Raw genomic sequence first — 12,648 nt, 5'->3', positions numbered from 1 at the left:
ATGTTTTAAACACACATCACTTTGCTTTCAATCAGGTATACATAAAGCACCACACACTTTCAAAGGTATATGGCTTCTTTATTTTTATTTTCAGGTAAGTGGCTACTCAATTTATTAAATTGAAGGATCTTTACATTCATTTAAAAGATGCATTGGAAGTAGATTTACAGACACACATTGTAGATTGATGCCATATTTTATGCACACACACACACATACACACACACAAATGCATTTTAATTCATCTGGAATAAAGGTGGTCTGCATTTCTATGAGCCATTATTTGGTTTCAGACAGAAGCATCATGGAATCTTTCACTACCACTTAGTTAGTGAGGGAGCACCTTTTTGAAATTGTGTTTTTGTTTGTTTCAGTAATCCATAAAAAGGAAACAGCAGTATGTTTGAGCAGGCAAGAAGAGAGGCTGAAGACAGAAATGGAGACTAAGAAGAAGCTGACTTTTAACTACATGTTTAAAAACTAGCAAGGTGCACAGAGAGGAAAATTGCAATGTGCTGTTATATTGTATTTGTGTTATTGGAAAAGACAAATCTATGTGTTGTTTCAGTGCTCATTGCAGAAAATCTTTTAAGTGGTTGAGAATATCAATCAATAACCACAACCATTCAAATGACAAACAAGTAGGTCACATTGAAGACATCACACTTAGTAGACACAGGGAGGTGGAATTAAAACCCAAAATGGTTTGACGATAATATAAGTGGAGTTAATTGCATCACAAGTTCCTGGAGAGTGGAAGGACATGACAGATATGGTGACGAGACAAAGAGAGGGTGCGGCCTGGTCCTTAAACACACTTAAAGCAGCAACTACAGGCAAGTTAAGATTTTGAACGAGGCCTTTCCTCTCACAATGCAGATCTGCATTTCTCAGCAACAATTTTTGTTTTAGTGGAATCAGACTGGACAGAAACTCAAGCACATATACAGCCGTGGCAGGTGTCGGGGTCACGAGAGTGGCTTCAGTGTCACGTTCACGAAAAGACATAGGCAGGCAACAGATTGTGTCAGCCAGTATGGGGGGCGGGGGGAACAGGGCAGACCATCAGGATTGATACATTATTTTGTGTTATCAGAGGTTATCAAAGGTAAGTTTTGAAGGTTACAAAGTTTTGTTTTCCTCCTCTCCTTGCCCGCGTTGCTCATTCCTGTTCTTGGCTTCTTCTGAGGGGATGTTGGAACTTCAGCGTCTGGCTGGAGAAGAGCTGCGGCTCCCCTGCACAACAGACAAGAGTGATGAGTGATATAAAAGGTTTGTGAAAACGTTCCTGGACGGGTAGCACAAGCCAATCTACAAACTAGCAGTTTCCTTCTTTTAATTGGTCAAACAATCAACCAGCACGTCCACAGGAAGATCACTCACTATTTGATTTGTTCAGTGCATGAGAAGAGATGAGAGTTGTGATTGCTTCAAGATGACAACGTACCTGTTTACAATGTTCTGAGCATCAAACAGTTCCTCACTGAGGAGACAATTGCTGTGCTTGACCAGCCTTCCTACTGGCTTGATCTGGTTCTATGTGATCTCCCAAACCTCCCTGCCCAGGCTCAAGGAGGCCGTTTGGCTCCAAATAACTGTCAGACTCAGAGGGGAATGTTTTGAAAGGGAAAACTTGTAGTATATTTTGTGATGCCCATCTTTGAACTTTTCTGATAATCTCCTGACTAAAAAGAAAAACTGTAGTAGGCCACTGCTGTCAAGTCTAAAGAAAATTTATGGGAGTGTACAGCTTTTTGTTCATTTCTAGAAATAAAGATAATCCATGATTTGAGTGGCAAGGAAGCCCTCATCAATCAAGGCCCTTGAGGTGGCTGTTGTACTTCATTATTATCTCATTCTTTCTTCAGAAAGGAAAAAAATCTTCAATCAAGATGGACTATAAATAGAAAGGGGGAATAAACTGAAACATATTTAAAAGGTAATTACTATCATAGCCCTGCTATGATTTCTCCAACTCGTCTACGCAAAAGATATTGATAGTGTGATGCGAGTGAGTCAGTGCTAATTAGACACATTATATAAGTTTGTCATTGGTGTTTTCACTGATGAATCTTAATTACAACAATTTAGCATCTGCAGATGAGGGTGCAACCCTCAGGGAAATTGAATTCCACTTTTAGCTTGTGCTAAGCCAACAAAGTTGTAGTGAGAGCGGCTGGTTAATTCACACGCACACGCAGACATGTTTGGTAAAAAATAATAATATTTTTATCCCATTCATCTTCATTAGGGTCGAGGTGATGTGCAGCACAACCCAGCCGATTTACATTGAGACAACCTGGAGTGGTCACAAGCCACTCGTGAGACCAATAATCAGCTGCATTCATATTCACACCTCAGAACGATTTAGTTTTTGATTAACGAAACAAGCCTTTCTTGATAAGTAGTTTTGTGAAGTAACAACGTTCTAAACATATTTAGATTACACTGTGTACACAATGTTTTGTTCTCGTTTTAATGGGATGAGCAGCTAAGAGTTATTATACATAAAGCAAAGGTGTAAAATGCTTTTCCAAAACAACTTGATGATCAAGCATAATCATGGAATATTAATTCCCATACTTGTGGGCCCTGCCATGAGAAGTGAGTGGCATCTTCAGTGGGATTAGATAAGCACTTGCACAAAGCTCAGATAATACAGTATATTGTACATGATGTTCAATCGTGGCTCTTAAAACTGCGGTAGATTTGATTAGGATTTTTTTCCCAAGCTTTTCAGCCTTGAATGCAAGCAGATAAAATTACTCACACTTTTGTTGTTATCACTGAGGTAGAAACAAAAGATAGAAATACAATTTGGGACTCTGAGAAAGAGGAGATGTTTTTGGAAACTAAGATTTTCTTTTATAATACCATTTTGAAGATCCTAGTCAGGGTGCCTTTGCCATCTCCTCCACTGGACCTCTTGGCTTTAGCAGACTTCTGGTCACCCTGGAACAAGGATAATAAAAGGATTCTGCATGAGAGATCTGGATGAAGAAGTTTTGTTAGCTTTCATTCAACTGAATTTCTGCACAGCGGCTGATGGGAATTTATTGTCAAATTCAAAACAGAGAAAACAACATTCATGGGATATCAGTCAAGCTTGTTTCTGCTACTAAAGAGAGGTTAAAGTTAAAAGATGACATTGTGAACATTTGATGTGTTAAACAATGAAACAGTCAGACATCCATCCCTTTTACATACCGCTTCACAGCATAGCGGATTGGGCGAGAGGCAAGTTACACTCTGTGCAGTCAAGGCCTTCAAGAAATCTCTGCTGGCTCAGCACTGTCCTACATTTACCACTTAGATGGATTTGTATTAACTTTTTTTCACGCAGTCTTTATTTCATAGCATATTTCTTGGCTGTGCAGTTTCAAGTACTTTGTTGGGTAATTATTTTCTATCCAATCAGATTGCTCAGGGCCTTCCTAATTCCGGTGCTGGCTCATCCCACACAGACATTGTATTTTATAACATTATATTAAAAGTTGATCTTTGTCAGAAATACACCACACTGGGACATACAGCACATAAAACACATAAGACTATTCTCACCCGCATTCACAGCTATGGGCAATTTTGAGTTATCAATTCATCAAGAAAAAGTACATCAAATGGTATATTCATTCTATTTTGTGGAATTACTGCGAAAACCTTTGATGTAGCTTCTTGCGATAATTGATACGTTGACCGCTCTCTGACACTGACAGCATGACAGAAAAAGAAAGAAAAACAATACTAATCAGCTCACAAGGAGTCTGTTCACTGTTGTCTTGACACATGTTTTGTGTTCACCAAAGTGAATTTAGCACAATTGATTCAATACAGTGCTGTATAAGAAGCAAAACAAACACCCTCCCTTATAAAATTCTTCATCTCATTAAAGGATTTCCAATTAAAATTGCACAAAGCCAGATTATCAGCATCCACACCAATGTTATGGATGTAAATGCTGAGAATCAAGTCTAGCCAAAAGACTGGACATGTTATCTAACATAACTTTTCAAGTGCCATGGGATGTAGTGATGAAGCATTATAAAGTCATTTTGATGTTTTATAGCACTATGCAGCCATAGGGCAAAATTGAGCAGAGGTTGCTGTCATGACCTTTGATGGTGCATTATAACCTCAGATTATTTGGCATGTTTATTAGGCATGTCAGCTCACTCATCACTTCTCTCGTTAGCATCCCAATAACATTTAGTTGCAATCCTTTAGTACCACATCCATCATGAGGAATATTCCTTTTCAACTATGTACAATTTACATGAAGCACACACCATACACATGCACACACATACATGCATTTGTTAAGGTGCAGACGGTCAAGATATATTTTTTAATGGACAGGCAGTCAGTGAGGCAGAATGGCTGAAGTGGTAGATGTAGACTAAAGGAAAACAGATTTACATCAGGCGTGAAAACTTGATAAGGTAACCTTGGCTGACCCCAGTGGTGAAATGAGTCATGACAGTACTGTGATTTTTGGCATTGTCAGAGCACCTACCAGGCCTATCTTGGTTGCTAGTCCTCTCCACTGGACATGCCCAGAGACAAGAGACATGGACAGGATAGGAAGTAAAAGGGAGAAGGAACTGTTAGAAAATGCCAGTCTGTCTGAGGGGAAGGAAGATGTCACAGGGTCATGCGTGGTGACAAGGGTGGATGTGAAAAGACAACAGGAGAAGGCTTAGGGAAAAGGAGAGAAAAGTGGTGGCTGACATTAAAACAGACGCACAATAACAGACAAAAAAAGGAAAGCCCCCCCAACAGTACTATCTGGTTCACTCTATCTAAAATACTTTAAGATCTGATTACTGCATCCAAAAAGTTTATTTTGCTATTCCTGAAACCTAATGTCCATGTTTTGAAACCTTCAAATTTGACATACTATAAAGCCCTGCCAATGCTGTTCTCGTTTTTCCATCATGATCAATATTGGTGTAAATGCAGTCATCACAGTGTATCATATTGTGAAAACTCACCCTTGACTTTGGGGGGGCAGGAGAAACCTGAGAGAGATTTCATGGGAGAAAGCGAAGAGTTTGGTCACTTAGAGTGCATTAAGGAGACAAAAGGCTCCTCAGACTAGTTCATGTGAGGCCATTAGAGCGGCACTTCACTCACAATGGTGCGGAAGAAGTGGACAACGGCGTTCTCTGGCCCCCGCTTACGAGGGGATGTGGCAGACGCTTTCTGGGGGCCGGGAGAGAGGGCACCACGGAAAGACCCCTGAGAAGAAAAAATATTGGACAAACAATGACAAAGTGCTCAAATCTTTCTTATTAATCATGAGTCATAAACGACTTGAGCTGCAGCTCTTTTGAGGGAGTCCAGTGGGAAGGCCATTACAATATATTCACTTTATCAGGTACAGGTGGAACAAAATAAATGCATCACTAGGTTCAGTTTTGACAAAAGTGTTTGGCCTTTACTTGATTTTTCATCTGATGCTACTCCAATTTTAAATTTGGAAACAACTTCACCTATGCAAAACCACTAGTAGATGACTTTGATGCCCCATTTTAGATACGAGATCAACACAGTGAATTCACTCGGATAAACGGTCACATTTTGTGAAACCTACTTTTGTTCTGCTGATTATTAAAAAATTGGTAACTGACAGAATCACTTTTTTTTCTGATGAAGGGAGAGAGTCTATTCTGTCATTTGGCAGATTCAGTGGCTACACAATCATTGAATACAATATTCTGTGGGTTTTGAAAATGTCTAAATGCTCTAAAATGGCTGGCATTTATAGAAAAATAAAAAAAGAGCAATATAGTGGTAATCCTTTTACAAAACGGCATGTCACACTAATAATAAATCATATTGAGAAATGAGTTGTGGTCACACTTCTCTTGTTTTACTTATCTAGTCAATCATAAATGAAACGGCAACATCATGGAAATCCTTTAAGTACATAGAAATTCCTAAAAAATTTGAGTCATACAGGTATGTAACGGACTAAATTCAACAGGAATTCAGCTATTTTCTATTTCCTTTCAAAATTTGCCTCATTCTGGGCTCCTTATTGAGGTCATTTTTAAAAGTTTTATGTAGTTCATTTAAAAAACAAAAAACAAACTCCAATTCCAAACGTCAACGTCCTACACCAACGTCACTTGGGGTACAAAGGTGCTTGATCGCTACCCGCAACTCTAGTTATTGCGATTACTGTCAAAATTCGATAATTACATCAACATAATAAAGGATCTTTGTAAAGAAATTAAAAGTAGAAATGATCATTTTGTATAACATCATTATTGGAGTAGATACAGGAGGGAATATAAACACATTTCCACCCAGGCATTATGTTTGTGAGCCATTCTTTTCTCTGACCTCATTAATGTAACGATAATGCTTGTAATTAGATGTGGTGTGGAACAAAGAGGAGGGAGGTCAGACCACAAATTTTGAGATTATGATGGTTTATAAAAGGCTTTTGATGTGCATTTTCATCGTCTATTTGTTTTGAATAGTGCATCTACCTTCTTGTCGAAGCCCTGACAGTGACCTCTTTATGATGTTCTCTTATTACGTGAACCTGATTTTTCTCAAATGTATTAGTCTGAGAGTTGCATGTGAGAGGAACTTGTTGAGATCAAAGGAGGAATAGAAACGCACTAAGAATATCTCAGACTTTGATGTATGACTCTTTCCATCTCATGTAGCTTTCTTAAAAGCATAGCTTGTAGAATTCTAGAAATGTATAGAACTCATTCATTTTCAACAAAAATCATTTTGATAGCATGCCAGGAATCTTCTGAGCCCATAATATGAAGTTGGAACTTCCTCCCCCCCTCAACGAGTAGATACTAAAGTTCTATACTAATCCATACAATAGCAAGTGCAGCATGGTACATCAATGTTTCCTCTCCCAAACAATGTCAGTAAAGGCCCAACTGGCCTCTGTGTTGAGTGTTTTATCCATCTTGATCTGCTCAACTGCAAATGATCAACACATTCAGCTGTGACAATCTCAAATCCTTACATTGTGTGGCTCGCACCAAGCCCGATTGTGTCAAAAAACAGAAAGAGAGTCAACCTTGAGATCAAAATCTTGCAGATGTGCAAATTGTTGTGTTGGTGTTTCAATGCTGCATAATGCAAAACCTGATTCAAATGATCGGGCTAGTTATCCAGCAGCCGTGGCTCCTTAGGTAGTTTGCCACCACCAGAGTGGGAATATTTGAGTGCATGAATCATGTATCTGTAAAGCATCTCTTAGTGTCCAGCCCGATGACTGCTGGGATAGGCTCCAGCACGCCCACCGCGACCCCCCGTGGGGACAACAGTATAGAAAATGGATGGATGGGGGAAAAAAAATCACTCTATAAATATAATTCATTCTTATTATTACTGCAGACATTTTTTTTTACAGTCACAAGGATGGCCCTCTGAGGGAAACCACAACTAACCCATGATGACAATTAGCTTGATACTTCTGCCTTGATTAAAGATTGGTTTGTCTTATCAATTTGCTACAATAGAAGATCGTCTCCCAAGTCTATAAAAATACTTTCTTCATTTGGTTTTGTGGTCCATCACACTGTGCAAACAGTGGCAGGACTTCAGTGGAAGTGGAATGGCTGCTGCATTAAATACTCATAATTCAAGTCGCATTATATCAGTGTTTTTTTTTTTTAATGTAAGCTTGAATTATCTTACAGTCAAAGAGAATTGCTGATGTGTTCTATTGTTAACTAAACTATCCAAAACGTCTTCTGATTGACAGCTGTAATATCCATATCGCATGATATCCATCTCCAAAATTAATGTTTTCTACTTTGTATCTTTTTGAAATAAAGTTAAACTAATGATGAACTAGTTCGCTCTCTTTGTGAGGTGTATCACGCAATGTATTCTAAGAAATTCTATAATCTATTTAGCATGCAGGTTAAAGATCAAACACTAGTATATTGTTGCATAGAAGAAAGGGCAGGCTAATGATCACAAGTTCTCCTCTGAGGTTAGAAGCCACCACAAGGTCACATATATATCTTCATAATACATGATACTGAATTCATCACCAAGAGGCAATGAATAACAATTCACAAAACTCATTCATGGGTAACACAATACCGTTCTTATCTATTCTATTCTTTCACTTCAGGCGCACCGTTTGAAGCATGACACATTTGAAAGAGACTGTCAATCATTCTTCTACTTGCTCAAATGATTTTATGCTCCAAGCAGGTTATCTATCTAATTTAATTTTGACCTATTTACATGTGCTGCACATTTCAAATGACATGTATCTGATGGAGCTGTGGTTATATTCACAGAATACATGAAACAACTCACCGTAATTGCAATTAAACAACTACACAAGCATCAATACCGGGGCAGTGATTAGATGGAAATAAATAATACAAAAAAATATATATAATTTGCTTCACAGCGATTAACTAACTCACTAACTATACATGCTATGCATTGTTTGAACTTTCAAATTCACAAAATGAGCGATAGCAAATTGTCAACACCAGAGCAATTTTTTTGTCAGTTGTTAGGACATAAAGTAAAAAGTCAGAATGTTCTTATAAAATCAGAAGAAGCACAACATTGAAGATAATTGGGCAGCAAAGCAAAACAAAAACACAAAAGATGTTAAAGATTTTTAATTAAGCAATAATACAAAAAGCTGAGAACGGGATCAGGCTTGGAACAGTTCACTGGTCACAGCAAAGAGTTCACAGCAAACAAATACAGTACAAGTATCCACTGTAAAGTTGACACTTGGAGGTCAAAGACATGAACCTGAGGCAAGCAACTGATGTGAAGGGAGAGTGCGTTCCTGCTCCCTCCTCCATCCAAGACACATGGGTTAAAATACATTTTCTCATTTTTATGTGAATATCAGCTTTTTGCTATAATTTTCATGTGGAAAAATGTCTCTTCCACTGGACACGGCATTAAAATGCAAAATTTTCCTGCAGCTGACAAAAGGCCATATTTTCTTAGCTTAGGATGCACGCTACGTGGCCATACAGAGCAAACGTTGAAATAAAAGAAAATTTGGACATATTTTCATACCTGCAAAATGTGTCATTATACACACATGGATATTTAAAAGCCAACCCTAGACAGTCATATTTTATGAATACAGATGTTAAGTCTGATTTCATGTATTTGTGCAGTAGTTATACCTGTATAAAAATATCTTTATGTTGAATTGTTGAGAATGAAAAGCATCTACAGCAGAAAGTGCTGGCTCCTTTTGGCTTGAGGCAACAAAGGTGGGCCAACTGCATCTTAGATACTTCAGACATGAACATTAAATATATGAAGGCAAACCCTTGGTGTGTACTGTTTTATATTTGTATATACATATATGTTTAAATGTAACGCTTTAATTTACTACAAGCAATTTACACAGAAAAAATGATCAAATATTGCTGCAAAAATAATTTTACCTAATATAAAAGTCCAGAATTTGTTTCGTTAACGTGTTCCCTGTCAAGCTTATGATTTTATCAAGAGAGGGAAAAAAAAAGTCTGATCAACAGAAATGAATAACTTAAACAATGCAAAACAGTTTGTGGCACAATTTCTCCCTGATAAAGTGTTTAATCAAAACGTGATAGCGAACAATGCCAAATTACAGGGAGCCAACATCTGCATCCTCTTTCTGGCAAAACTACAAGAGGCTTGCTTTGGATTCAGCTTCAGCGTATCACAGCTGCGTTTTCATAACTACTAAGCCAAACATACTTTTGCCTTTTGCCCAATGATGTGCCCCAAAACAGTAAAACTGAGTTTAGTTACTGGGATTCTGACAACAAAACTATGTCCAATACAGTTGGATACAGACGTATGTGGATAATGTTTTTTTTTTTAATTTTACTAGTTTTGCCTCTACAGTGGGCCATTCTCTATTTACCGTTTCCAGGACCTTCAATATTTTATGGTTATGATCAACTTTTTCAAATTTTGTGTTTTTTATTACATCCTGAAATTGAAGAAAAGCAATTTCCGTCGACTTAATTTGGTGATGCTGCTAGTATAGGCTCCAGCACACCCGCGACACTTGTGAGGATAAGCGGTTTGGAGGATGAATGAATGAATAAATTTGGTGATTTGCTTGTAGTCGACTGCAACAATATGCTGCTCAGTTATATGTAATATATTATTTGTAGTTCTCACTTCCGCTTTAAATGTTACTAAGGGTCAAAGATAAAATATACAATATTGCAGATTACAAATAATAATGGCAAAAAGTTTAATCTTTCACATCTATTTTGGGGCATCCTAAATAATATGTTTGCATTTGAATCTAAATCATTAAAAGTTTAAATAAACAAAAGTATTTCAATTATATCACCTGTACAACATTAACTAATAAATGATAATACTACAAATTTTAGTACCATTCAAACAGAAGCACTAGAACATAGAGATATCTTTAAATGATTCAAAATCACAACCTTTGTGATGATAAAACAGCAAAAGCATTATAACCCCTGCCAAAGGTATTTTTATGAAAATTGACAACCCAAAAACAACAATTGACTCAAATTGAACGGAAACACTCAAGCCTGGATTATTGAAGGATTATCTTTGTACCGATTTGTTAAAGCGCCAGAAAAAATGTAGTTCTGGAAGAGAATTGATTGAATGAATTGAAACAATCCGATTCCCCCTCACCTTGCTCTTCTTCTTTTTGTCCGCTCCAAAGAATTTTCCAAGCTGATCCAGAACAGTGGGGTTCTTCTTCCTGCGGCCTAACCCAAAGGTGGCCTGTGCAGCGCTGCTTGCGGATGCCATACTTGGGAGAGTTGTAATTAGTGGTTAAGTTGTCAAAAGTGTGGGTTTACGTCTCTCTTTGGAACGAGAGCGCAAAGAAAATGGAAGTGAGATGGAAGAGGGATGGAGGAAAGGCTAGCTTAGTCTAGGTCCTGCTCGGGGCTCTCCGACCCGCACTCTGAAGCCGCTCCGCTGTGCTCCTGGATAGTCTGCAGCTCGTCCGATTCAGAGGGTCGCTCTTTGAAGGTGTTGTCCTCACGGCCCGGGGCATCTCGGGAGAAGAGGCGGGCCAGATGGGGGCGCGGTGTGGCAGCGTCAGGGTCAGCTGTGCTGGCCGAGGTCCAGGCTGAGCGGGGGCCCTCAGCGCCTGTGGAGTCAGTCACCGCCGGCTTCTCCGAGATGCAGCCATTGTTCTTGTTTGTATCTGTCTCACCCGTTCCTGCAAAGAAACAACAAGGGTCACTTATGGGCTGAGGCCTGCATGGCACACAGCACACTGCAAGAACACAATGAGCCCTTTTGACGACACTGCGCCCTTCCTGCTGCTGGGTTAAGAGGTCCAAAAACATCAGCATCTGAACCAGAATGAACCTTGACTGATCTGCTTGAATATTCATCCCGTTTTTCCAGCCTTCTCTTTATCATACAGTGCAGTAGAAAAAGTACCGTATTTCCGCACTATAAGGTGCACTTAAAAACGTAAAATTTACTCAATAAACTACCTTACAATGCAGAGCACCTTATATATGAATCAATTGATGAATTTGTTGATCTATACTGGTTGTACACAGCGCTCTGCCAAAATGTTTCAGTACGTTTTAATACAACTAGTCAATTATAAGGTTGCATCGCTTTCAACATTACGGCAACCATGGTCAGGGGCATCACTGGTCAATCGCATGTTATTTAAAAAAACAAAAAAATTTTCTCTATAGGCTAGATTCGCTTGATTGGCATACATGTAAGCCTATCGGGAGGCAGTCACAGTGAACCGCCCCCCCCTCACCGCAGTATTTTTAATTACTGTTTTTATTTATTAAAGGGACCATTAGGCCAGAATGACCCAAATTCAGTGGCCAGGGGTCATTAGTAGCTGCAGCTAGTAGTTTCAAAATCCTGGTAGTCTGAGTGTTAAACTAGCCTATTGTAAATGCTTATGGGCTGTAGAAATAGGATGTAGAATTCCCACTGAAAGGACTGAACCAATATTTGACCACCACCCCTTTTTTGTGAGGGTCACCCATGACCAATGTGGGAATCGGTCTAATAAATGGACAGATTCTAGCTCTGTCTCAGGCTGGTGGCAGCCCCAACATTACGACAACTCCTAATCAGTTGGATCATGCGTGTGCTTGGAACCATCATTAATTCATCCTCACAGGTACCTACAATTAAATTTTACTTAATGATTCTAAAGCAGAGCACTGCGAGACATCTAGTGCATTCCTGCCAACAAAACAATATGCACACTGTATTGTGGAGGAATGGTGTTGCACTACATGAGACAATATGCATGCTAATATTGACTGAAACAAAGGCCCGTTGTCAGAGCTGCGTAGTTATTACAAAGGGACAAAGGGTCTCGTGTCACTAAAATAACTCTTATAAGTATGGATTTCAACTTGGTGACACTTACCAGATTTGAGACTTAAAGGCTACAGGGCTGCTGACACAAGCTGCTCCATTTCAGCTCGCTACTCACACGAGGATTATGTGATTAGAATTCATTAAATTCTTCACCTTAATCTTAGAACATGTAGATTATCACTGTTTTTCTTTTCATGTGTGTTCTCAGAGTTAATAAAATGCAGATTATTTTAAATAATTTTTTTATCCCATGCATTTTTGGAAAAATTGCAAATGTGCTCAAAACACAGTGATGTACCGTATTTT

The 12,648-nt window shown here is 38.7% G+C and overlaps 2 protein-coding genes across 3 annotated transcripts in view; both read right to left on the bottom strand.

The window, feature by feature from the left end:
• Positions 1–78: 78 nt before the first annotated feature.
• LOC147052311 (myelin basic protein-like) lies at positions 79–10,776 on the bottom strand. Of its 2 annotated transcripts, XM_085919303.1 has the most exons (5): positions 10,657–10,776; positions 5,134–5,238; positions 4,992–5,018; positions 2,875–2,952; positions 79–1,236 (listed from the first exon to the last, which is right to left on the bottom strand). In XM_085919303.1, the coding sequence occupies exons 1-5, from the start codon at positions 10,774–10,776 to the stop codon at positions 1,204–1,206; spliced, it is 363 nt and encodes a 120-aa protein (XP_085775429.1). In that variant the 3' UTR covers positions 79–1,203. The 2 variants fall into 2 exon arrangements, with proteins under 2 accessions (XP_085775429.1, XP_085775431.1); XM_085919305.1 differs by lacking the exon at positions 4,992–5,018.
• The window catches only part of LOC147052310 (myelin basic protein-like), a 24,123-nt gene continuing 22,225 nt past the window's right edge, over positions 10,751–12,648 (bottom strand). Inside the window, exon 4 of the mRNA XM_085919302.1 lies at positions 10,751–11,194. Within this exon, the coding sequence (XP_085775428.1) occupies positions 10,896–11,194 (299 nt within the window). The 3' untranslated portion in view covers positions 10,751–10,895. The remainder of the gene's footprint in view (positions 11,195–12,648) is intronic.

The sequence above is a fragment of the Syngnathus leptorhynchus genome, chromosome 8 (genome assembly GCF_054491065.1).
Source record: "Syngnathus leptorhynchus isolate UIUO chromosome 8, UIUO_Slep, whole genome shotgun sequence".
NCBI lineage: Eukaryota > Metazoa > Chordata > Actinopteri > Syngnathiformes > Syngnathidae > Syngnathus > Syngnathus leptorhynchus.
Note: the sequence above shows the minus strand (reverse complement) of the source record. Positions and strands in the feature narration are given on the sequence as shown.